This window comes from Chamaea fasciata, unplaced genomic scaffold (genome assembly GCF_029207755.1).
Source record: "Chamaea fasciata isolate MVZ Bird 193981 ecotype frontalis unplaced genomic scaffold, bChaFas1.0.hap1 SCAF_17, whole genome shotgun sequence".
Classification (NCBI taxonomy): domain Eukaryota; kingdom Metazoa; phylum Chordata; class Aves; order Passeriformes; family Sylviidae; genus Chamaea; species Chamaea fasciata.
This window is the reverse complement of record NW_027094102.1, coordinates 12,552,938-12,579,730: the sequence shown is the minus strand read 5'-3', so window position 1 is coordinate 12,579,730 and position 26,793 is coordinate 12,552,938. Positions and strand designations below refer to the sequence as shown.

The window sequence follows — 26,793 nt, the reverse complement described above, 5'->3', positions numbered from 1 at the left end:
TAAATTGGCATCTCATGAATATTCAATCAATACAATAAACACTGGAATGTTTTACTGCGCACTGCTCGATAGTTTGTGCTGGAGCTTGTGTTGACACATTTTTATTAACTCTTTATAAAGGTGTTACCTATTTATGTCACTGATTACAATGAGAATAAAAAGTCCCACTCATAAATATTTGTGTCGTTTTCTTAAGAGAGACAATGTAATTAGGCAAAGCTTCAAAAGTCATAATTAATATTGGGTGGCTCTCCCTTCTCTCCTGGTTGCCTGGAACACGTGGACTGGCAGGATTTCAAAGCCTGGCACATGTGGCCACGTCACAGCTTTGGCACCACAGCTTTCCCAACTGCCCAGCCCAAATTTGGGTGACACCTGTGGGGTGACCCTGAGTCTCAGCTGACCCAGCAGCTGTGCTGTGCCCTGCTCCCTCTGCACAGGAGATGGAAACACAGAGATAAGTGGAGATAAAGTGAATATTTGCTCTCTGGTCTCCAGCCTTTGGCCCGTCAAAATTAGGAAATAAAATGCAGCCACCATAAAATCCCTACGTGTGGCAGCCTGATGGCTCTGCAGCACCTTATAGGCTTTTAATGGGGCATTTTTAGCAGCAGCCCTAAAGAGTCATTCTCAGGAGGCAGTACAATTCTGTGTGGGTTTCTATTTTAAGCCTGAACGTTTTCATTTCAAAGCGAGATCCCGCTCTGACCAGAGACTGTAAGAATGACACCGTGGGACTCGGCGGCTGTGGCTTCTCAGCAGCACTCATAACACACAAGGTTAGTTTAGAAATTAAAATATTCCCCCCACCACCAACGAGGGGAATGTTCCCTCCTTGCAAAGAGGGTTGGTGACAGGAGGCTGAAGGAATTGAAGGTTCAGGCTCTCCCAGGGCTGCCGGGTGTTCCCAGCAGTGTGGTGAGCCCCGGGAAAAGCCGCAGACTCAAACGTTCCCTCCCGTGCACTGACTTCCACCCTGTCCGATCCGAGCTGCCAGGTGGGAAACAACAGCAGCCATCGCCTTATTTCCAGAAAAACCAGGAATTCTTTCTGGAGCGAGCACCGGCCAGGACTTTCTCACGGACACACCAAACCCTGCTGGCCGGCTCAGGGGATAATACCGCTGTCCCTGCGTGCTGTGGGGTAATCTCATTAGCACGTGGATGAACCAAAGACCAAAGGCCAAGCAGTTTATCCCAGCAGGAGATTCGGCTGGTGGCTGCTGTGCCCAGGAGCTGCCCGGCGGCTCCCGTGTCCCGAGGTGAGCTCAGGGAGAGGCGGCCGAGGGTCCCCGGCAGCTCCCGGCTCCCTCCGGGGACATCCCTGCCAGGGACTTGCATCCCCGACCCCTCCTGCATGCCAGGAGTGATTTTCCTCTGCCAGGAGGGTTGGAAAAGATAATGAATATTCACAGAGTGTTTAAACGCTAATTACCGATGGCTCAGCTGTGCGAACGACTTCAAAAAGGCCGAAGTTTATTGAAACAATGTTTTCACCAAGTTGTTACTGCCCCGACACATTTTTGTGGCTTGGGATCATTTGAAGGATTTTAGACCCGGTTTCAAGGAAAGTGAGGCGCACACGTGTTTCTCTTTCCAGCTCTGTATTTGGATGTTCCTAACCCTGACCCCGAAATGTATTCATGGTACCTCCTGCAGGCACCTACAATTGTTTTACACACAGTTTTACTTCCACCAGTGGAGACAGTGGATTGCTGCTGACCACCCACGGCCCCACTGGCAGTACTCACCCTGCCAAACTTCGCACTCCACCACTGGTATTACTAAAAGATTTCAGGCATTAAGGTAATTTTGTATCCGCTCCTTTTTCCGTGTTGTGCCTCCGCAGGACTCAACGTTTCTGCGCAGCATTTGCTTGCTGCAATCTGAATGTGACTCCTCGTGGGGAAGATTATTCCCTCCTCTATTCCCCTGTGTGCACGGCAGGAACCACCGTCTCCTCTGTGATCTTTGCATTCCATTTTTCCACCCCCTCGTAGGACAAAAGGCTGTTTTGGCATCTCTTAATTACGGCTTTGTGGCTGGCACATCATCTGTTCACCTCAACCTTTATTCCCAGTGACAGAAAGCATCCGACTGTTCCGCTCCTCTGCTGTGATCCCTCTTGTTCCAGATCACCCGCCTGTGAGTCAGCTCAGGGCTCCGCACCCGCTGTACTTCCTCATAAATTAGTAAGTGATATCTTGGCTTCAGTTGCAAGGGTCTTTCAAGACTAATCTCTGCATTTTTGTTGGTGTTTCTTCCAGCTGTTTCTCATGCACCACAGCTGGCATCTCCTTTCAGCCTCGCCGTGGAACACAGACAATCCTGACACTTTGCACAGCTAATGCTTTTCTTTTTTTTGATCCATGAATAATTTTCTCTGCCACAGCAGCAGCTCTCCCAGAATACCAAAAGCCACACACTCTGCTGTAACCATATCAATCCAGCTCTGACGTGAGTCAGAGAGCTGCAGCGTTCCCGGTGATGTCAATGCATGATTCAGACATGTTTTCCTTTATGCTCCCAGATCCAGGGCTCGTTCTGCTTCCCTGAGAAAGGGGGAGCTGCCTGAGCTCCTACAGGCTCTGCCATCATTCACCCAGCCTTGCAGTCTGCACTCACATACACTGGGAAAAGTCAAGAAAAGCTTGGAGCCCTGAGGGTTGGGAGTGGGTAGACCCTTGTATCCAGCACGCTAAATGGGTTGGGTCAATGCTGTGTTCCCTTTGGATCTCCTCATCTTGTGGCCCAAGTGAGACTGACAGCTTTAAGAGCTGCCTCCACCCCAGAAGCAGAATCTGAAGAGGCAGGACAGGCAGTCCATTGAAAGTAAAATCTGTCCCGTTTTAAATGTAGGAGAAAGTGGGAAGGAAACTCCTGATCCATGGAAGGATCTTTCGTTCTTGAAATTTTAGTGACTATGAGCGTCAAGGTTTCCCTTTAAAATCCTCCCTCAGCTGGATGGGATTGATGCACAGCTCCAGACACACCTGGAGCTCACAGCTCACCCAGCCAGGGCTGGGCTGCAGCACCATGGTACAGACGAGGCTCTTGGCTGTCCCAACCCTTCAGAAACATGAGGTGAGGACAGGAAACCTCCCCTGCTGCTCAACTGCAGGGTTGTGTCCTGCTGCTTTACCTTTGCAGTCGATGCTGCAGGGGATGGTGCACCAAGGAATGTCCCCTCGTGTGACACCAGCAGGAATGCTGCCAATGTTTTTCAAATATATTGATGGCAAAAGGCAGAGTAGAAATAACGTCAGTGGATTCCAGGATGGGGATGATGGTATCCCGTCACAAACAGGGACATGGCAGAGGTGTTAATGCATTCTTTGTCTTCAGCACAGATGGTGGACCAAGGGGGTCTCAGTACCTGGAGCTGGAGGATCAGGACTGTGAGAATGATCAGCTCCCAGTTGATCTGGAATTGTGCGGCGTGGTCTGCTCCAACTTGATCTAAAAATCCATGGGACCTGCTGAAATTCGTGGGAGAATCCTCAAATTGCTGCTGATGTCATCACAAAACCTCTCTCAATGATTTTTGAGCAGCCTTGGGAATCCAGAGAGGTGCCAGCTGACTGGAAGCTGGCAAACGTTGTCCTGATTTTCCATGATTCCATGAAGTTCCTTTCTTGTGTACCAGGTGAAGAGGTTGCAAATCACAGCTATCCTCTGTCCCTTCAGCCCCTGAATCCCTGCAGAAACATTTGCTGAATCCCAGGGAAGGTATTTCCGACAGTTCAACGAATCACACTCCAGGAGAGCTTCTTACTGTGAAAGAACCCTGGGGGACTCATTCAGGCCCACCCTGGGTATCACTCCACAAAGCTGGCTTATTAATGTGGTGTTTTACACCTTTGGAATATTTCTAACAAAGTACCCTGGCTCAGTACTTAGTATTTTTATAGTCTGCAGTAAACACTGACACTGCCCTGCACTTGGGAATCTTATTCTGGACTTTGGCTAAAAGCCCTGTTTTTTTCAGTGAGAATTTTTTTTTCCTAAGGGCTCTGTAAGCTGCTGTCTCTTAGAGACTTTTAATAACTCAAAAAGGGCCCTGCCTGTACTCAGTGCCTCTAGCCCAATTTCCATCACGCCAGGGGATTTCTCCTTCTTTCCTTGTTTTGGCACTGAAGAAGTCACCTCAATGTACAGTGACCACGTGGCCTCAGTTTCCCCATGGTGAAGAAACAGCCTCAAGCTCCAGGGGAGGTACAGGTTGGACAGTAGGAAGAATTTCTTCACTGAAAGGGATGTCAAGCATCAGAACAAGCTGTCCAGGGAAATGTTGGAATCACTATCCCTGGAAGCGTTCAAAAACCACAGAGATGAGGTGCTTTGGGACATGGGTGAGTGGTGGGCATGGCAATGTCAGGTTAATGATTGGACTTGATGATCTTAGAGGTCTTTTCCAACCTAAAGGATTCTATGATTATATATGAAACACTTGCATTCCCATTCAGTAATAAACACAGGGAAGAAGTGAACTAGGAAAAGATTTCTTCAAGGGAAGAGTAAGTCCAGCCCTCCCTGAGCAAATGCTGTGTCCTGTAACTTTGACTCCCAGCTTTGACCAGACTGACATGCCTGTGTGAGGGAGAAGTAAGATCCTAAGGTCTGGTTGCAGTATGTATTGATTTTAATGATCCACGATTTTAAATTACTGTAGATGATGGACTACAAAGAAGCCATCTTACTACAGCCATAATTGCAGTTATTTCTCTAATTTGTCCCCGGTGAACCTTCAATGTGAGCTATAACTGAGGGCCAGTTATTATTATTCATGGTGTACACGGCATCAGAGTGCGCCAAGTGATCAATTGGGTGCTAAAAATGTTACTGGTTGTTTCCTCACACCTATTTACAGTGATCATGTGGCAACAACAACACAAGCACCGCAGGAGTGTAAATACAATGGAACACGATTTAAAATCACTGCAAGAGCCCCACTCCCAAACTGCAGGAACCTGCAGGCAGATCCACTTCCACCCATGCATCCTCCAAGCAGAGTTGGATAAGTGAGTTCAACATCACCCAGGGAACACAACAGCAAAAAATCTGGTTGACCACTCAGGGGCAACAGTAAAAATCAACATGAAATTCACGGGCACCAGCACTTCCAGAGCAGGGCAGAACAACTCGGTGAATGGCTCAAATAAATCAGCATGGCTGAGTTGCTGCTGACTGTACTGAAGTCATTGTACTGTATATGACTTTTCTACTTCAGTGAGAAAGCAAAGCAAAAGGGAATGAAGCAAACTGTCACTCAGGAGAATTCCAGCTCCTGTCAACCATTATGGATCAGGAAATCCAAATTGTCAAAAGGGGCCTGAATTTAGTCCTGAGTTTTTGAGGCGTAAGATGCAAAGCATAAAATCAAAAGGCACGATTGGCACAGAGCAAAGTTCTCCTGTGCAGACCAGAAATCGGTGCACAACAGCCACGTGTACAGACAGGCACACACAAACCAGCCCTTGTGTGTGCAAGGAGCTCAGGAACACAGCTCTGTGTGTTCCTAGCAGATTCCATCAAATTCCTTGGAAATCCACATCAGGGAGGCTCTATCAGGTTGCATTTCATCAATGCTCTGCGGTTGTGAGAAGCCAGAGAAAAACCAAGTTTGAAAGAATTCCCACTTGCTGGACTTGCTGGCAGAATTCCCCACGGGAGCCCTTCCACAGGCAGCTGAATGTTCCAGACCTTGACTGTAAAACGAGGAGCCACGGGGTGAGCAGGGGAAATGTTCACCTCCTGCTGCTGAGCCACACACACATCCAGGGAATGTTCCTGCTCCTTCACTTGGCATCAATGCAGTCTCCTCAGCACGGCAGAATCCTCCGTGTTGAACTTGGGCTTCCAGCCCTCCAGGAACTGCATTTCTGCCTTGCAAACCAGCAGGGCCATGGCAGAGCTCCACATGCTCCATTAGAACAGGAGGGCTTTCAAAGTCAGCCCCAGGTGGGACAGAGATGTCTAATCCACCCTGTGATGTTCTTGGAATGGGTTGTAGGGATTTCTGGCACTACCAGGACTACACCAATTCAGTATTTGCTTTGGTGGAAGGCTTTAACCCCCCCCCCCCCCCTTTTTTTTTTTTTCTGTCTTGGTCTCTGCTGTTTGGGTTTAATTCTTAGGACAACTCTCAGATTCTCTGTAGATGCTGTAGAGGGTCTTCTGGCCTCCATGAGGGGGTTGAAATTCTGGTAGAACAGGCAGATGATGAAGAAATGAACCCTCAGAGGAGGACAAAGCTGAGCAAGAAGTGCTGGGTCCTTTTAGTGAGCTGATGGGATGGAGGCAATAGGAGGACCCCAAGTACGGATCTTTCTATCCTTCAGCCTGAAGTGTGGAGGCCTTAAAATGAACTTTCTTTTTCACTTACAGATCTAAGACATCCCAGGAGAGCTCTGGAGTAACTTCTCGAGCCATGAAGACAGTTCTGTCCCCCACAAATATTTTCTCAATGCCCACAGAAGCTCTGATCTCCACAATGTGGTGTATTTCCAGACCTTTCACCTCCCACATCCCACACAAAGGCCTGATTGTACCCTCAGCTCTGTTAGAGGAAAAACAACCCCAAATGTTGTCTTATGGGGAAGTTAAAAGGGGAATGAGGCTGTGGTAGCCACAAATCCTATCACAGAATATCCTGAGCTGCCAGGAATCACAAGGATCACTGAACCCCAACTCCTGGAACTGCACAGGACAACCCCAAGAATCCCACCTCGTGCCACCACGAGACATGAACTTAAAAAGGAAGAGATTTCTAAAAAGAGAGAATCAGCCAACACTACCAACCAAGCCGACCTCAGCTGGCTGTGGAGGCTGAGCAGTGCTGGGTGAGGGGCAGGAACCTTCCACCTCATTGAGGTGCCAAGACGTGGAAATCAAAGCAAAAGCTCAACTTCAGTTATTGATCCCAGCTCTGGGTTGTGTGGGGGACAGCTGGGCAGGGACTGTGTCCCAGCTATCCCATATCCAGAACTGGATGTTCTTGGTTCAGCTCAACAGGAACATGAAAGTTGACAGAATTGGTTGTGCAAGGGAAGGATTCTCCTGCAGGTAAACGTGCCTCCTCCTCCCCCAGGTTAATGCCAACCAGATGGCCAACTGTCTGTAGACTGCTGCTAAAAAACACAGGCTGAAATCATCCGAGAGTCTCTAGGACAGACACAGAGAACTGATTCAGAACTGGAAACGTGCCACAAAAAAGCCCAACCTGCGTGAAGCTTGGAGCTGTGTGCAGGATTGTCTCCAGCACTGGGCAGAAACCTTTTGTGGTGGAACAGGTGGGTTGGCAGTGGCAGATGGATGTGTTGCACCAAGAGCACAAAACCTGTGCTAACAACTGGAGCTGGGCTCTTCCAGAGGCCAGGCCTGCAGGTGCACAGGGGAAGTGCACCTTCAAAGAGGTGGTTTGGGAAAGCCGCTCTGTCCCAAGGGCTTGGCAGCAGTAAGAATTGGAAAAAGGGTCTGGGACAGACCTTCTCTCTATGTTAGACAAGGGGATGTTCATGAGATGTATTAATAATGTTTTGAGTAATACTGAGTTATTAACACTATGAAGTTTAATTTGGGAATGTGCCCAAATCTCCACCTCTACCCTGTCAAGGGAAAGATGATCCAGGGTTTGGAAATGACACATTTCTGTGTAACAGTGGAGTCAGAGTTGATTCAGTCTCTGTTTTTTAACAATATTCTGTGGTAAAACAAGTGTAAAAGTGGCAAAAACATGTAAAGTGCTCCCAGGAGCCCAAAGCAGAGATGGTCCCATTCCACCACACCTTCCCTGGAATGTGACACAATACAGGTGAGATGGGATGTGCTGCTCCCAACTTCAGATCAATTCCAGCCAGAAATCAGCTCTGGGTTTACTACGTCACAGCTACCTTCACCTCTCCACCAACACACATTTGAACATCTGCTACAGCAACTCCCCATGTTTTTGGTAGATCCATAAGCATTTTAAAAACATCTTTTTGGCATTTTCATTTTCACCCTCACTCTCAGCAAGCTGCAGAGTTTATCCTCGTCTGTGTGGACAAAACTATTCCCTTTTCTTGCTCTGAAATTCCAAATCTCAATTCCCATGAGATTTCCTGACGTAGCTGCTCTCTCTTGTGTATTCCGTGCACTTTCACACTTTCAATTATTTCAATTATTTCAATTATTTTATTTGTCTCCCTCTTAAACTGAGCATCTGCCATCGCAGAGGATCTTTCCATACCCATAATAATTTCTGTTTCTCTTCTTTGAGCCTCTTTTTTTCCTCCCTCTTTCCTGAGACAGGGTGACCAACACAGCACAGAGTGTGCAACTCTCCAAACCAACCCCCTCCATGAGTTTCTCCTGTCCTCTAACCCCTTATCCCTGCACAAGGTTCTTTGAGGTGCTTTCTGGCAGTCAATCGAGAGCACTGCAAGCTTTATGAACTGTGAATATTTTTCTCCTCAACATGCATTAATTACACATTTATCAACGCTGAACAAACCACCTTTGCAATCTTGCAGTCCATTTCCCTCCTATGCTTACATCTCTGAATTTCCTTCCTCCTGTCCCAAATATGTCCAATTTCTTTGTGTCACCCTCCAGTTTTATCCCTCACTGCCTACACTCAGCATCATTAATACAAAAGCATAAACAGCAGAGCATCCAGGGTAGGGACCAAACCTTGAGAGACCCCCACAAATCATGAGGTGCAGGAGTCTTTAATTGTTGCTTTTTTTAGTGTTTGCAAATAACATCAGGAATGGATGAGATTGGCAAAAACCACTTTTCCTCTACAGAAAATGTCCTGGTTCAGGGCAGCCATTCCCTGACACTTCACTAATCCCTTTTTCTGTGGCAACACCTCAAACTGCCCTGATTTCATCCACCTGTGCCTCAGGAGGAGCGCAAGGAGAAGGAATGTTCCTCTTCCAGTTGCCACTTCCATCAGCTCCACTCGCCCTGCTGCCCATTCCCACAGATATCCCAGACAGGTATCCATGGGGGGAACCGTGTCCAACACAGCCCTGGTGGGACAGCACTGCCCATGTTGGCCACTACAAACCCACTTTTGGCCTTCCTAACTCCAAATCCATACCCAGGCTTCGGACAAAAAGACATGGGGGCCAGCCCTGGGGGAAGGGAGCAGATACCACTCCTGGTGTCCCACAGCTGCCTGCTGCAGGTCCCAGGACAGCTGGATCCCTGATGAGGAGGAATGCCCCCCGCAGCAGGGCTAAGTGAGGAACACAATTCCTGCGGACGGTGAGGGATTGCAGCCATACCCGGCTCCCTCCTCACCCTGCCCTCAGCAGGGACCAAACAATTTCCACGGTGTAAACCAAAGGTTCCTAATGGGATTCTGCAGAGCGGAGAGACAAATGGAACAGCCAGGCAGAGCATTAAGGAATGCTTTCCAGCCAGCAGAGCCCGAGTGGAACGCTCGGACGTATAACATTACCAACTGGCTCGCTGCCATGCATCAGACGCAGAAGCATTTTTCTCTTTCTGTGACAAGCTGCATCTGTAGCAATCATTATAATTTCTCTTGACATTGCATCCCACACCTCTTCACAGAGGCAGGACTCAAGTAGCACTCTTCATTTAAATGGTAACTTTGATTTCTCGGGGCTACAGGGATGTGAAGTGGTTCAGCCTGTACCACTCAGAAGCAAGGGCTGCCGGAGCTTTTCCCAGGGTGTGCTTCTCACATTCTGAGCTTTCAGTCTTCTGGGGTGGGCTCCGAAATTGGCAGCTGGACCTTCCCAGATTCACACCCAAAATGCAGGTAGAGATTGGGAGTGTTTGTTGAAGGAAGGGAAATCTGCCTCAGGATTGCTGTTTGTGTTCTCCCTTGCTCTGCACCATCACTCACACTCACAGCAAACCCCACCGAGGGCACCGGCAGGGGAAAACTCCTCTGAAAGGGCTGGGATTACCATTTCTATTTACCAGCTGAGGAAATCTTACCTACCAATTAGGGACCATTCCTCCTGTCACTCCGGCGCTCAGCCGAGTGGCTGATGTGGCTCTTTGATCTCCTCATTGCATAACAAAGCCTGTTACAGCCCATTATTTTTATTGTAAGCACTTTCTGTTATTTGCCTCTAAAAACGGCTCCCATTGAAATGATACAAAGAGACTCACTCAACGCGCACACACCTACAGCAGTGAACAGTCATCATAACTTCTACAGCTGAAACAAAAGCCGTGGAAATTTCCATCCTTTTGTGCTCTCCTGCCCTGGGCGGGACGGGAATGGAAGCAACACCAGCCACTGCAAGGCCATTTGGGGCTGAAACTTCTGGAAAAGCAGTGGAAAGCAAAGCACGTGCGTGACTGGGAAAGAACCTCAAAGTTCCACAGCCCCTCCTTGTCCGGGCAGTGAGCGATTGCTGGAGCAGGTTAATGCACCCTGGTAACACGCAAAGGGGAGGCCAGTGACAGCTACGAGATAAATATGATTGATCTAAGGGATAAGGGCAATTAAAGATGGGCTGCAACATTGATCAAAATGCACAAGATGGATGGCAAAGAGTTGCCAGACACGCTACTTTGGTTTTTCTTGTATCAGAGGTGATCCTGGCTAAAAAATGGCAAAAATTTGTTCTATTTACAACTGCCTGATGCACTTCAAAGAAGACTTTATGTCACATTATGACGTGGGGTGTGAATGCACATGGGAACATGAATACTTGATGGTGTGGCAGAGGTTATGATGCAAATTAAAATCCTTCACTTGTCTTTTGGAGGCTCTTCGCATTGGCACAGGCTCACAGCCACCACATCTCGTTATTCCCATGGAAACGAGAAAAGAGGGGAGAAGCATGGGGCAGAAGGGACAGCAAACAAGGTGGGCAGAGGGTGCAACCTCCAGGAGGATGCAGGGAGCTCCATCTCCTTGGCAAAACCACGTTCCTTACATTAGGCCCCTGCTGCCAGTTCAGAGGTGGCAATGAAAGCTCAGCTTTGTTGGCACAGCCAGGGAGCAGGAATGGGATGCAGGAGAAGGTGCAAGGACACGTGCCTTGGGGATTATTCCTGCCTGGAAATGCCTCTGTTTTCCTGTGTGTGAGCCAAACCAAAACAAGTCCTGGGATGACCTGTGCCATTGGGTCACGTGTACAAAATAAGGAACAAAGGCAGCATTTCAGGGAGGGTGAAGCAGCTTCTGGTTAATCAGCAGAGAGAGGGCTGAGTACATTCAGCAAGAGGCAAAGGAATCACAGAATGGTTTGGGTTGGAAAGGACCTTAAAGCTCATCTAGTTCCACTCTCCTGCCATGAGCACTTTCCACTAGACCAGGCTTCTCCAAGCCCTGTCCAACACTGCAGGGAAGGAGGCAGATCCTGCCAGCAGCCCTCACACGAACCTTGTGCAGCTCTGGCACACACACAGAGCCCTGGCTGCTCCTGAAACCCGTGTCCTGGTAAGCAGAGACACCCTGGAAACACATCATTGTTCTCTTTACCTACTGTTCCCAAAGGGACTGGGATCCCTGAGGTTCAAACACACCTAAAACTGGTGCATCAAAGACAACCAATCTGTAGGCAGAGATGATCTGGCATCATTTTTCTCATGCTGCAACTAAAGGCAAGACATTTCCCAATGCCCCAGATTAGTCAGCATGAACAAGGGTAATCCCAACACTTTCTGACCATTATATATCTATTCAATTTTTTAAATCTTTCCTCATGCTACTTTTGACATAATTTCCTGTGTTTTTACAAATTATGATAGGGATGGAAGAAGATGGTCCCACAGTACACCAGAGCCCAAGCAGCTGGGGAAAAGCCCATCCAGGCACGAGCCCCAGCTCCTGGGGCTGAGCTGACAAATCCTCCACCAGGAAATGGGGAATTGCCCATGCTGGGACACTCTTTCCCCAAAGCCATATCCCAGACTCCAGGGAAACTCCCTTCCAAACCTCTAGTTCATTTTGCAAAGCATGTTTCATGTTCTCATTTGCAGGGTTTTTTGATGGGAGCAAAATGGATTTTTAACCTCACCTAGGAAAATTGCTGAAGTGGGATTTTTTGCTAAGAAGGAGAAAAAAATCTCAGCCCAAAGGTGGACACGGCCTAAACCTAAAGGGTTAAAACTGGGCTAAGAAGAGGCATCCACCAGCATGTCTGTGCACTAGAGACAAACACATCTGAGATCAGAATCAGGTCTTAAAAAAGATCCATCCCATTCCTTGAACATATTTACTGGAGTTATTTGATATTGTTCTGAAAACCTCCTTCATGCTGCATTCATCTCATCTGCTCCCGTAATTCAGAGATTTTATTTTCCACTATATTTTTAATTTATATCATGTTTTATTTATACCACTGTCTCTTACGAAACCCCGAATTTCAAAACTGACACAGGCATTACGCACACAAAGCAGACTTCTTATTATCAACACGGCAGAGGAGACGAAAAAAACGACAGGAATAAATCTCAGGGTTTTATGCCGGCGAGACGTTCTGCACAGTAAGTGACATTTCTCAGCAATACAAATTGTACATTAGAAGATAATTTCCAGAACACGATCCCAGCTCTGGAGCTTGGCACCGTCTCACAGAGCGGTGCCTGGGTCGGGCTCTAGCTCGGGCTGTGTTTGGCACCGCGGCTGCGTCGGGCCTTGCGAGGAGACTTTGGAGTGATTAAGTTTAGTGCACACACGAGAGGCAGTTCTCTGGCGCGCTGTCAGCACGGCGTAATTGATATTTTAATTACACCGCCGATACACGCGCGCTGCATCCTCCTCCTCCTCCTCCTCCCCGGGCTTACGCAAACCGCGCTCATCAGAGCTCCGCACGAGTTCGCTTAAGCGCGGGCTTAAGTGCGGTCGGGGCTGTCTGAAAGTGCTGTGAAAGCAAAGCAAATTGTGTCAGCAGCGCTTAAAGGCAGCTGAGACAAGAGGGACTGTCTCACTCGGGCTGTCCCCGAGGATTGCGTGGCTGAGGAGGAGACTTTCCCTGCTGGGACTGTCCCTGCTGGCTTATCAGCGACAGAGAGTGACCAGCTCAAGGAGAGGAAAGGAAGGTTTGGGCGGATGGATTTTCATGGAAGAGTTAAAAGGGGGAATGCAAACAGTGAAGAAGAGATGCTGGTTCATTGAGAGCAGCAGGTAGACCTTGGGATGGGACCTGCTGGCTTCTGGGCAAGTGATGAATATGGGGAGATGAGAAGCCAGTTCGCAGCCTGAAACCCAAAGAGGCACAGGCAGCAGGGACAATTCTGCAGCCAGACTTACACACACACACGTGTTAGTTCACTGGGCAGGGCCCTTCCTGCAGGAACGAGATGATGCTGTGGGTCAGAGCACATCTGAAGGCTCTCCTGCATCCCCTTGCTCTGGGACAGACTCCTGGAATGGTTTGAGTTGGAAGGGATCTCCTGCTGAGGAGGAATTCTCCTGCAGGGAGGTGTCTATGAGGGGTTTGCAGGAAAAAAGGCATCTTCCCATGGGAGATTCCCACCCTGGCAGGTGACAGTCACCCTCTGCCTGTTCAAGTGACACCTTGTCTTCTTTCCTTTCCCTTGTTCAGGGAGAAATTCTTTCATTACCAAGCAAAGCCCACATCTGCTTTGCTTCTCAGCTGTCACAACAGTTCCCTTGTGTGAAAAGTGCATCATGACACCCTAGTTACTCATATCTCAGGAACAGGATACCCACCTAAACACCAACCTCACAACCCTCCAGGCTGCTCAGGTTCACTGCTCTCATGCACAGCCCAGCCCTCACAAGCTCTGCTGTTCTCTGGGCACCCACAGGGTCAGATCCTGAGAGTGACCCACATCACTCCACTTCTCTCACAGCAGTGCTTGGCAGGGGACCATGCAGAAGATGCCTCAGCCATGTGAAAAGAGGGGCTGCTGCTCCACAGGGAGCTTCTGCTGGTGTCCAGCATGACTGGGAAATTCAGGGAGGACCTCTCCCACAGAACAGCACCTGTATTCATAGAACTGCAGAATTGTTTGGGTTGGAATGGACCTTTAAAGGTCATCTAGTCCATGGGCAGGGACACCTTCCACTGTCCCAGGCTGCTCCAAGCCCCAGTGTCCAACCTGGCCTTGGACACTTCCAAGGATCCAGGGGCAGCCACAGCTTCTCTGGGCACCCTGTGCCAGGGCCTCCCCACCCTCACTGTAAAAAACTTCTTCCTTATATCTAATTTAAACCAACTCTCCGTTTGAAACCTTTCCTTCTTGTCCTATTGCTACAAGCCTTGACAAAAAGTCTGTCCCCATCTTTATTATAGGCCGCTGTAGGCCCTGGAAGGGGCTCTGAGGTCTTGCTGGATCCTTCTCTTCTCCAGATGAACACCTCCAGCTCTCCCAACCTGGCTGGAGAGCAGAGGGGTTCCAACCCCTTGGAGCATCTCTGATACCTCCTCTAGATCTCTCCAGCAGCTCCATGTCCTGCCAGAGCTGGGCCCAGGGCTGGGGCAGCTCTGCAGGTGGGGTCTCACCTGAGCACAGGGGCACAGGGGCAGAATCCCCTGTCCTGGTCCATGCTGGGGGATGAACCCAGGGCATCTCTGGGAACACACACCTGTCCAGCTCTCACCCACCAGCACTCCCAAGTCCTTCTCCCAGGGCTGTTTTTGGTCTGTTCATCCCCAGCCTTGGCATTCCCCGAGGGATCCATGCCCATCCTGCTCACAGGTAGCAGCACTGCACTGGCACCCGCAGCACCAGCAGCGGCTCCTGCTCTCCCTGAGCACAGACAGCACAGCCACGACACCTAAAACGTCAGAAAACACCTCTCCACACAAACCCCTCCCTCTGAGAAAGCAAGTTTTGAACACACACAAGAACAATTTACTCTTTGGTCAGGGATCTTGTCTCCCAGGTTCTGACCTGGAGCGAAATTTTATGACCAAGCCCTGCAGCTCTGGGGGGAGGCGTGAAGGGAAGGGGCTTCCCAGTGAAAATGCCAACAGATACTTAAAGCCAGCAGCGTGTGTGGGTGTTGCTAAATTAAGCTCGCAAGTAGGTGGGGCAAAAGCCTTAAACGAGTTTGTGAAGGTAAAATAATGTTCATTAAAAATAGAAAAACAACTGAAAAAATATCCTTTGTATTCAACTTCACACTCGTACATCATAATGTTCCAGTAAAAGCCCATTTTCCCTTGAGATAATAAAAGAATTGAATTTTTCCTTATCGGTCATCTATTTTTCTAGCTAAAGCTATTACTCCCTCTCTGTGGTTGCCAGGCAACAAGAAATATTAATAGCAGCTTTTATTAGCTTAGCTTTAGCAGTGGAGTACCAGAATGAGAAAATGGAAAACATAAATGTGTTACATAAATCTTTCAACCTTTCAGGGTTTGTGTTAGTCTCTGTTTTCATAATGATTTATTGAAGTGATGGTTCATTTATGAGAAAAAGGAGTGTGAAATAAGAAAACGGAACATTACCCTGAAGGACTGTTTGAAAATAAATAATTATAGAAGGTGAAGAAAAGCTGTTTAAAACCATTTTTCTGAGTTTTATAAAATTTAAAAAGACATATTTCTTTCATTTATTGCCTCTGAGAAAAACACTAGCAGGGAATTGCAAACAGGGCCCTGCTTAATACAAAGAACCCTTCATGTAGGGTTGTGTTATTACTATTTTCCACCTCATGTTTGGGAGTTTAGTTTTTAAATACTGAGCCATTAATAAGCAGAAAGCCGAATTAGTCAAAACCTTAAAGCTCACAACACAAAATTGCCAGTGAGAACTCATCCAGGACTGAAACAAGGGGAACTCAGGGAACTTTTTGCTGCTGGTGACCCAAGCAATGCTCTTGTCGGTTTATTTATAAAGGCTCTTCTGAAGAGCATGGGCTTGCTTTGAAGGGCAATGCTGCTTGTACACTGCACTGGGATATGGATTATTCTAAATAACTCATTTTAACAGGCAGTGATTCGAAATTATTGAAATATCGATGCATTGGAAGTATTTGCCCACAGCATGTAAACTGCTCAGCCTGCTGGGATCATGGATTTCCAGCGGCCTGGAGGAAAGACTGGCACAGCTCACTTGGCTTTTGTGACAAGGTTTAATTGACATAACGAGTTTTGTACAACGAGGGTGGCAAAACCTGCCACGAGCAGCTGTGGCTGCCCCAGCCCTGGAAGTGTCCCAGGCCAGGCTGGATGGGGTTTGGAGCAATCTGGGCTCTGGCCTCGCAATCCTCCTGCAGGACAACCTCACTCAAGGCCTGGGGAGCACCGAGCTTGTCCTTGGAGCCCCACAGCACCCCAGGAATGCACATCCCAGCTCTGGGAAAGGGCTGCTTGTCCTTTCCATTTCTCACATGGCTCACAGACAGCTGGGCTGCTGCTGCTGCTTTGTTTTACTGCTCTCCTCTGTTCCACACCAAGGCCCTGTTGTGTTGGGAAGCAGCTACTCAAAGTCAGCTGAAATCTTCTGGAATTTCATGCTGGCACTCACCTTTCTTCTACAATTCACCCCTATTTACCATTTTGCTCTCTCACCTCTACCTAAACAGGTTCCACAGCTCACTGGAAATGTGACATTTTACACCATGGATGTTCTTTTTGCCTCGGAGGGTTCAGAATATTTTTCAAATAACTCCGTTCCACTCAACAAACTGAAACGAAACCTTTCAGGCTGTGGCTGAAGCCTTCCTGCCCTTTCACAGCTTGCTGTGAGCATGAAAAAGTCACCCCAGTGGTCTGAAGGAAATGGCAGTGCCTTTAGAGGAGTCACAAAGACTTCTCATCGTGAGAAGCAATGGGAAGATGCAGGCACAGGGAGAGGTGTCAGTCTCTCCAACCAGCTCTGCACACCTACAAAGTTGCTGTTGGCTCACAAGAGCAGCCACATGCCCCAAAGGATGCTTCCCACATGCAGAAATGCTGTGCCCCATTCCCCTGCAGGGCAGGAGGAAGCAGGGTGGCTGCTTTTTTGGATTGTGTAGATGCATCCTGTGACCAGGCTCAGGGGAGCACAGGTTTGAGGTCCTGGAGCAGTGCTGGAGGACTCCGGGCAGTGCTGTCCCCCCAGTCAGGGGCTCCTGGCTCCCCCCAGCCCAGCACTACCCCACCTGGCAAACAGAGGCACCCCCAGCCCTCTTGGCTGCTATCCAATATTTATGGAAATCTGTTTGTGCTGCGTTGGAGATTCCTGGGCTCTGACCTTGATCGCCCTTTGTTTCTGTCAAAAATGTCCTGCCAAATCCACTCTGAAATCTCATTTATTCCCAGCAGCTCCTTAACCCAGCGGGCACCCACCTCCCCAGTGATCCACAGCACAACTCTGCCCCCTCCCCTGCTTTCCCCACATCCCCAGATCCCAGCCCCAGTGAGATCCCAGCCCAGCAGGGCTCCCTGTGCATCCCTGCAAGGCTCAGCTGCTGCTGCGATGTTCACAGTGAGCAGTTATTCCCTTCCCAAGGAAAACATGGTTTTTTCCTCTTTGATTACTTTTCCCTAATTACTTCCATTTCTCAGTGACAGTCACATCCCTCCTATTTTCTTTCCCTCCTGCCATTCCTCCTCTTTCCCTTCGCTTCCCTTCTTTTTTTCCCATAGGAAAAGGGAGATCACTGGAAAAGAAAAATCCACTGCAGTAAGAATTTTCTGTTTGTTTCTTGTCATCAACACAAAAAATAACAGACCTTCCCCATACGAGGCAGCTCTGCCTCTTTCCCAGCCCTCCCACACCCCTTCCAGCAGTACTTCACACATCACAACATCCTGTGCCAACCCTTTGCCTACCCTTGTCCAGCCATCCCTGCTCCCCTGCTCTGCAGCTCCCTGCACCCCGTTCAGGGATTGAAAACTCCCTTAGCTTCTAAAAAACTCATGGGTAGGGGGAAAAAAGAGGGAATTAGATGACAGAAAGAGCAGTGAAGAGCCATGACATGGAAAGGTGGAGCTGGTCCAGATGCAAGTGTGGGAGCGATGCTCTGGATGGGGCTGCCGAAGGGCTGAGGAAACAGAAGGGATGCTGGATTTGGGGTTTCCCCATCAGGGCACAGCTGCTTTGCCCAAACGAGGGTCTCCATCCAACAGCCCTGGGGTGAGCTGGAGCCAGGAGCAGGGGCTGGCACACAGCAAATCCACTTCACTCCCCTGCTCCTGTCCTGCCATGGGAATTTCTGTGCTGATTCAACTGCCTCTGAGTTGGTCACCTGCACAATGAGATGTCCATTGAGAGGCACTGGGAGGTTTAATGCAGTCTGAGGGTAATGCCAGGACATCCCAGGACAAGAGACACACACAGGGGACAGCAACCTGCATCTGGATTTTCTTTATTCCCTTCTGAGCTCTCAGGAAGAAATACCAGAGTCCTATGGCTCTCAGTGAGTCCTGGCTCATCTTATCAGCAATTAGAGATTTGTTCATTTTTTTTTTCTTTTTGACTTAAAAAAAAATTCCTAAGGCTCAAGTTACATTTTTAGAGCAAAAGTCTGACCAATGTCTAAACATTTTACCATGAATTGCTTGTTGTTTCTCATTGTATTCAAACACACAGACATGGCAACCAAGGCAGGAAATAGCTGTGCATGCAAAAACCTGTGTGAGCTACAGCAAAGAGCAGCAGGGAGCAGAGAGGCTCCAGCTCCAGCATTTGCATGAGCAACCCTGCTCCTGGAACAAACCCAAAACCTCTGCACGCTGAGCCACCTCCTCAGAGCCCTGAGGCTCACTCCCAGACTGGCCTCCCATCACTACCTGGGTGAAACAACCCCTCTCTTTCTTGGAAGTGTTGGCAAACAAGCCCCAGAATGGTTTGGGTTGGAAGGGACCTTAAAAATCATCTATTTCCAACCCCCTGCCATGGGCAGGGACACCTTCCACTATCCCAGGGTACTCCAAGTCCTGTCCAGCTTGGCCTTGGACATTTCCAGGGATCCAGGGACAGCCACAGCTTCTCTGGGCACCCTGTGCCAGGGCCTGCCCACCCTCACAGGGAACAATCTCCCACCCATCCCTGCTCTCTGGCAGTGGGAAGCCATTCCCTCTGCCCTGTCCCTCCATCCCTTGTCCCCAGTCCCTCTCCAGCTCTCCTGGAGCCCCTTTAGGCCCTGGAAGGTGCTATTAGGGATTAACCAGATGAGTTTAAAATGTGCTTTCTCTCCAGGATTCTTCTGTGCCCCCATGTGCGTGTGCTGCTCCCGTCAGCACTCCCAGGAGCTGTGTGTGTGCTCTGGAACCAACGCTGCCATCGGGGGCTGGTGCTGCAGGAAAGGGACACTGGATTCCCCACCCAAAGGGACAGAAGGTGTGACTCGTCAGTGGAAATAAGGCTGTCATGGGAGGGTAAGGCAGGATTTTATTCTGGCCTAAAACGGCAGCACAGCTCCCTCCCTGATCCCTTTGCTGCCAGGACCTCTGAAGATGTATCACAACTCTGAGGGTTTTTCCAAAACCGAACAGTTTCAGTTCACTCTCAGATGGGAAATTCAGGGTTCACTGGACTTTTTTATTTTCGTGGTAAGGGGCAAACAAATCTTAATCTCTCTATTCTACGTTTACAGCCCACTAAGTCCCCTTCTTATCTTCTCTGGCTGGGCCCTGATTTATCGTCATCACGCTGCATTTGTAAAACAGTACCATAAAGTAAGAAAGAGAACATTTCCCAAGGACTACTCCAAAATAAATTATTTCAGACACAGAGAAGCTGCTTAATAAATCCCCTTTTTCTTTTTTTCTTTAGGTATTTTAGAAAGTGATTTATAAGTGCAATATCACCTCTCAAAAATGAGACAATCAACACGGGATAAAATTATTGTGTTATGAAAATAGGGGTCAGCCGAAGGGGCTGTGCTTTAAATTAAACCAGGGAAAAATATTTCATCTGAAATTGACTCTTTCTGTCTCAGAAATGAATGTTTTAATCACCTAAGAACCTAAAAGGTAACACAGAGCCCTAAGTAATATTTAATTCCATAGAAATATGCCTCTGTTCAATATTGATGGGCAGAACATGATATTTCTCTTAAACACACTAACAATGAAACTCAGAGACTCATCAGGACTTCAGAAAGCCTTGGGATTTTCCTAGACTAAGAGATAATATCCCATTTAAATATTTAAAGATCACTACCTTTCAGACCCTTATCTGTTGAAGCGATCAACACCGAGCGTTCCCTAGCCGGGCACGGCCAGGCTCCCAGCCATGCTCTTTAAGTGAAATTAACTCTGTTTGATATCAGTGCCATTCAAAATCAATGATCTTACCGAGAAACAATGTTGAAAACCAACCACGGGGCTAAAGCTGCTAAGGAGGAAAATGGTCTTAAACAGCAGAAGTATTAATTCAATATCACTGCCAAAATCGAGTCACAACCTTTCCTCGGTGCTGCTGATGCAGAAGCATCATAAGCTGTAATTAGCCCTGGAGTTTCTTCCCAGAGCTTCACTTTACTTCATTATCCCTGCCTTGTTTATCCCTGCACGAGTCATTCGAAACTTTGCAAGGTATCCCCTTGCCAGGAGCGAGCCGGGAGAAACTGGAGTTAGTGAGTGCAGGGAGGGATCCTGTTCCCCCTGAAATCAATCGCGGAGCTTTCCCTGCTGGGAGCGTCCTGCTGCTCCTCCTGCCGGTGCCACCGCGCCCACCCTGGCGTGGGACAGGGGTGACAGGGGGGAAGAGAAAGGACACAGAGGCTTTGGCTGGTCACCTCGCTACTGGACTGGGGCACTGGCACTTCTCTTGGCTCGGGGGCTGATGCCGTTTGGGTTTTGCCTTTTCTCTTTTACATGTTCTCTGTATTGACACATCTGTTTGAAGCTCTGTGGCCTACTGTGTTAGTGACTAATTTTCCCAGTGATTTTCCATGGCCTTTCCCTAGGCAAAAAGACAAAACAAATTGCAGAGCTCCAAGCTCTGGGGGGTACAAGGCCCCAGTGCTCTCTTGGTTCTTCTTGGGAACCAAGGTTGAGAACAACCCTTGGAGATCCATTTCATGGCCAAAGTACAGCCAGGGCCAAGAGAGAGCTCCAGAGAAGGGGCTTGGCCTGGGGGGAAATTGCCTCACCACTTGTCCTCCTAATTGGTGCTCTTTATCAATTATGCTAATTTCCTAAAACCTATAAAGATGTACTCACCCCTGTGGGCTGAGTGGGCTTTTGTGGACATCCTCCCATGACTGCCTCTGAAGGCCTTCAAACAAAGATCCTATTTTATACCACCTTACTAAAATTTTATATCCTTACTAAAATTATGTCAAACTTCATTTCCAGGCTGGGAAAAAGGCAACAGGAGGATGTTCCATACAGGGGAAAAAGCCCTCTGCCCTGATCCTGAGTGGTTAATGAGGCTCAGGAGGACACCAAACTAAGCATGAATCTGTCACCATGAACACTCTCTGCCAACACACCCGAGATCATCCCAACCAACACCCTCCCCTGCTCGACCACCTCCTCCCTGGAAACACAGAGTGGTTTGGATGAAAGGCAGAGAGAGGGGAAAGGCACTGACCGTGGGGAGCTGGCTGGAGAGGAGGTGCCCGTCCTGACTCAACATGTTGGAGACCATGATGGCTGGCAGGTCCATGTTCTGGTAGGGATATGCTGGGATCAGGCTGTTGGGAGGGAGGCTGTGGCACAGGGAGTGGTATCCAGCTTCGTGGTCCACCAGGTGCAGCAGGGACGGGTCGGGGAGGTTGGGAGGTGTGATGGGAGGGATCTCGTAGTCCTCGTTGTTCTCATTCTGACTGTTGTACGTCTGAAACACCAAAGAGACATTGTGCAACGTGTCACTGCCCTGCTGCTTTCAGCAGAGAAAAGAAAGATTATTATTTCTCTAAGAAAGACAGATTCCAGTGGAAACAGGTTTGTTGTGATAAAAAAGGCACCCCCAGTCCTGCACACCAGGTTGTGACGAGGTCGGAGCCAGGGTGTGAGTGCGGCAGCACTGCAGCATCCATCAGGAACACACCATGGAGCCAGCCCCTTGCTCCCTTCTCTCTCACTGCCTCCCTGCTCGTCTCTGAGTCCTCAAAGCCTCAGCACAAACTTCCACACCTGGACCACAGCCATGGAAGGGCTCGGCTGCTTCCTGACCAGCTGCTGCCTTTCCTAGGTCAAAGTCTCTCTCTGGGCACCTGGCTCAGCTCTCAACCCACAGCTGGTATTTTTAAGAGCTTTTGTGAGAATTAGAGCTGTAGAAATAACAATTACTTGGGATCAAAATGCACAGAATTGTGGGACAGTTTGGCTTACAAGGGATGTTAAAGCCCATCCAGTCCCATCCCCTGCCATGGGCAGGGACACCTTCCACTGTCCCAGGGTGCTCCAAGCCCCATCCAGCCTGGCCTTGGACACTTCCAGGGATCCAGGGGCAGCCACAGCTGCTCTGGGCACCCTGTGCCAGGGCCTCCCCACCCTCACAGTAAAGCATTTTCCCCTAATATCTCATCTAACCTTGCCCTCTGTCAGGTTAAAGCCTGTCGTCCCTTCTCTCGTCCTAACTCCCTCAGAGCCCTCAACAAGTCAAGCAAAGAAGGTACAACCAGGGAGGGGGATTTGGAAACACAGTCATCACTTTTTGAAAACCCTTTAAAGAAAGCCTGCATGACTTCACCACACATGGAGATTTGTCCTCCCTTATATCCCCTCCCAAATTTCATCTGGAAAAGCAATCCCTCACCTCCCTACTAACACTCCCTCGAGGTGACACAAACATGCAGAGATACTGGAACTCTGTCTGCTCCCCACGTTTTCTCATGGCTTGTTTACTTCTAAGCATTCCCATTTATATAAAAATATGCTATTGCACCTGTGCAATCATTTTCACTTCAGACAAAACCATTTTTTTCTTCATAACGTGTGAATCTATCCAAAGTTATTAATTACCACCGCAGAATATAATGAGTCTCTGGCAGACGAGGCTTACTCTAAACATCTACTGTTCCACGTATTATTGTAGCATATGAAATTCTGATTAGCTATAGTATTACACACATGCTAAAGCGAAATTTCCCAGATCACCTAGTTTCATGGTTGGATTTGGACTTAATACTTGATTTAAGAGCAAAACCCCAGATGTTAAAAAAACCAGTTAAGCACTGTAGGCTTTAATAATCCATTGTCCCAGAGCTCACCCCCGGATCTGTGCTCTTCATCACCACAGACAGCGGGGAGAAAGTCCTTAATAAAATAAAATGAAGCCTGTGTTTAACGGGAGCACAGAAACCAGTGGGAGAGGCAGCAGGGAGCAAGGAGGGATCTGTGGATTGGTGAAAGGGCACTGCCAGGGAGAACCATGGCTCTGTGGGGTGTCAGAGCAGGGGGTCACTCCTGCTTCACTCCACAGCTGGGGCTGGGATACGCTCATCCTTGCTGAGCCCACACTTCTCACCTTCCCCCTGCACTGCAGAAAGGAGCAAAAAGAGCAGAAGGACAGGATGTCATCCAGGGTGACCTGGACAAGCTGCAGAAGTGTGGCCACAGGAACTTAACAAGGTTCAACAAGTTCAAGGAGCTGCTCCTGTGCCAGGGTCATCCAGGGAGAAGTAGAGACCAGGAGAGGTAAACTCTGAGAACAGCCTGGTGAGAGAATGACTTGGGAGTTCTGGTGGAGGAAAGGTTGGGCAGGACCCAGCCCTGGCAGCCCAGAAACCCTAACCTTAACCCTCACCCCACAGCGTGGGCAGCAGGGCAGCCTCTGAGGGGGGACCCTGCCTCTCCTCCCCTCTCAGCACACCCGGGGCTGCCTGCAGCTCTGGGGCCACGATGGGAGAAAGACATGGAGCTGTTGGAGCTCCAGAGGAGGCCACAAAGATGCTCCAAGGGCTGCAGCCCCCCTGCTCTGGAGCCAGGCTGGGACAGCTGGGTTTTTTTCAGCCTGGAGAAGGCTCCAGGGAGAGCTTAGAGCCCCTTCCAGTGCCTAAAGGGCTCCAGGAGCTGCAGAGACAGGAAAAGGGGCAATGGCTCCCCACTGCCAGAGGGCAGGGATGGATGGGATATTGGAAGGAAATCTTTCCCTGTGAGGGTGGGGAGGCCCTGGCACAGGGTGTCCAGAGAAGCTGTGGCTGCCCCTGGATCCCTGGGAGTGTCCAAGGCCAGGCTGGACGGGGCTTGGAGCAGCCTGGGACAGTGCCCATGGCAGGGAATTGGAATGAGATGAGCCTTGAGGTCCCTTCCAGCCCAACCCATTTGATGATTCTGTGATTCACGAGCAGGTTCTGCATATCTGACCCAAACCTTTATGTTTGCCTGAGATTCCCACTGGCTGTAGGGAAACAGGAGCACGACAGAAACACAAGAGAGAGCCTGGGCCATGACAGCTCTGCACCCATGGCTACTGTCCAGGGGAAATTCAAGCCCAGCTCCTTTTCCAGTCAGCTTCTGTGTGTCATTGTTGTGACACAGGGAAGACAGTGGGCTGAGGGGATGTACTCAAGGCAGACAGAGATCCCATTTAATACGTCTCGTAGCTAGGTTTCCATTTGGGCTATAGTCCTCGAGGTACACTGATTCTTTCCCAGTTATTTAAGAGGATTTTTCTCCATGCTTTACAGAAAGGGATTTAAATAAATCATGGCACAGAAAACTTGTTCCTCCAACTGGTTTATTTTGGTATCAGGTATATAAGCAAGTGGCTTTGCTGTACTTAACTAAATTATGTAAAACCCACTCAAAGTTTCCTAAAGCTCTCTTCAAAACTACGAGTCCCCTGTGCTGCTGCAGAGCAGCTCACCCAAGGGCTTTGAGGTGGTTTTGTACAGAGTTCCAAACCCCCAGCACCCTGCTCACCCCCAGGCACGTTTCTGCCTCTGTTCTATTCAACCCAGGGGAAAAAAAAAAGAAAAAGAAAAAAAGAAAAAAAAGAAAAGAGAGAAAAGGAAAAAAAAAAGAGAAAAGAAAAAAAAAAAAAGGACCTGTTTAAATCACAAAGCTTTCCGAATAGCTACAGCGTTTTGCAGACGTATCAAAATTACAATCAAAGCTGTACACAATCAAAATCAGATTAGACAATATCCAATCAACATAATCAGAGTCGGCGCCTGCCAGCTCTCACACCCTGTCGCTACCGAGCTCCCCAAAGCAAGCTGCCCTCACTCTGCTGTGCTTGAAAGAGATGGCCAGGGAGATAAGGAAGGGACACGAGGCACACAGACACTCAGGAGGCTGGGAAAAGGGGTGATCTATTGTCACACACAGTGCACGCTGAAGTGCCCACAGTGACACCTCTGTCCCCACAAGGAGTGGTGGCCTGCGGTGGGCACAGAGCTGTCCCCTCAACCCCTCTGCAGCAGCACCCAAGGCTCCTCTCCACCACCATGTGGGCTCTGTGGCAGATTATATTTCCTATTCTTATGTTAATTTGAATTAAATCAAACAGCCAATTATACGTTCTAAGGATACATTACAAATTAGATTAGCGGGCTGGTCTGAAGCCATTCATCCCACCAGGGCTCCGAGTGCAGAGCAGCTCGTGCTGCTGAGTGCCTGCCCATTTGCTGTGCACCAAAAAAGATCGAGGATTTTCCACTGTCAAACAGATGACAGTTGTTGTGATTGCACATTATTCCTCTTCAGATTAAAACACTGAAATCAGCTGAAACAACCAGCCTCTCCTTGCAAACCCTCTCGTGGCTGGTGCTGCTGGGCAGATGCCGGGCGCTGCTCGGAGCAGGGAACCCTGCAGTGGGGTGGAGACACAGGGTGGAGCCAGCTCCTGGCAGAGAGGGGCCAGTGTGCCTCCTCTGAGTGCCCCCCTTGCCCTCAGCCCACCAGGTATCCCTGTGCACCAGCTATCGGGGCTGTGTAGGATCTAACCGCCCTCAGCACAGCTCCAGGGTTATCACAGAATCATAAAATAGTCTGGGAAGAGGCCTGAAGGATCATCTCATTCCAAATCCCCCTGCCATGGGCAGGGACACCTTCCACTGTCCCAGGCTGCTCTAAGCCCTGTCCAACCTGGCCTTGGACACTTCCAGGGAACCAGGGGCAGCCACAGCTGCTCTGTGCCAGGGCCTCAGCACCTCATAAACCTGGTTCTGCCCCATGCTTGCAGAGGATGGCATCACAGCAGGTACAACCAGGCTCCAACAGCAGCAAAACTGTATTTTAAAACAAGTTTTCCATCTTGAAATCCAAGTCTGAGCAGGGCTCCCTGCACCATCTCCATCCCACAGCAGATTCAGGGTCAGAAGACAGAGGAGGGGAGGGGAGGGGATGAGGGGGGATTGTAATGGGGAGAAAGGCTCTGGTTCCTGGCAAGGTGACACCCAGGCCACGTCCAGGACCAAGAGGAGTCAGAACAGGTAACTGGCTGCCCCCTCCCAGCTCACAGCATGGGGCTGGGGACACGTTATTGAGAATCATTTGAGAGGAAAGGCAGAATTCCTGAACCCCCTGCAAGAGCAGGGGCTGGCCTGCACAGCCAGGCGCTGCTGCTGAGCTGCCAAAAGCACCTGCAGGTCTTGGACACACCCCAGTGTGGTCTCCTGCCAACGGTGCTCCCCACCTCAGGGACAACGTGCCACGATCTCCCAGGGTTGCTGCATTCCCTGATGCTTTTCAGGAGAGGGAGACAGAGGTGGGCAGGAGGCGTCCCAGGTGCCCAGGACCTGCAGGAGAAGGCTCTCAGGTGGAGGCAGCTTTGGGGACGTGTCTGTGGATGGCAGGTGGCCCCTCTGCTGCAATCACAGAGCGCATCTGTGGCTTGTGGCCTGGTGGGCACAGTGGTCCTGCTCACCCTCTGCCGTGGGCTCAAACCCACCCTTGATGTTGCTGCTGCTTCACCTTTGGCTCCTGTGCTGCACCTCCTCCTGTTTTGTAAACAAAGCCAAGCCCTGGCAAGCTCCCGGCAGCCATCCCATAACTGAACCTCCCTGAGC

General features: G+C 49.3%; 1 protein-coding gene across 1 annotated transcript in view; it reads right to left on the bottom strand.

Moving 5' to 3' along the window:
- Positions 1-26,793, bottom strand: part of TOX2 (TOX high mobility group box family member 2) — a 150,554-nt gene that overhangs the window by 41,928 nt on the left and 81,833 nt on the right. The window contains exon 3 of the mRNA XM_066198853.1: positions 21,426-21,671. Coding sequence (XP_066054950.1) covers positions 21,426-21,671 — 246 coding nt within the window. The remainder of the gene's footprint in view (positions 1-21,425; positions 21,672-26,793) is intronic.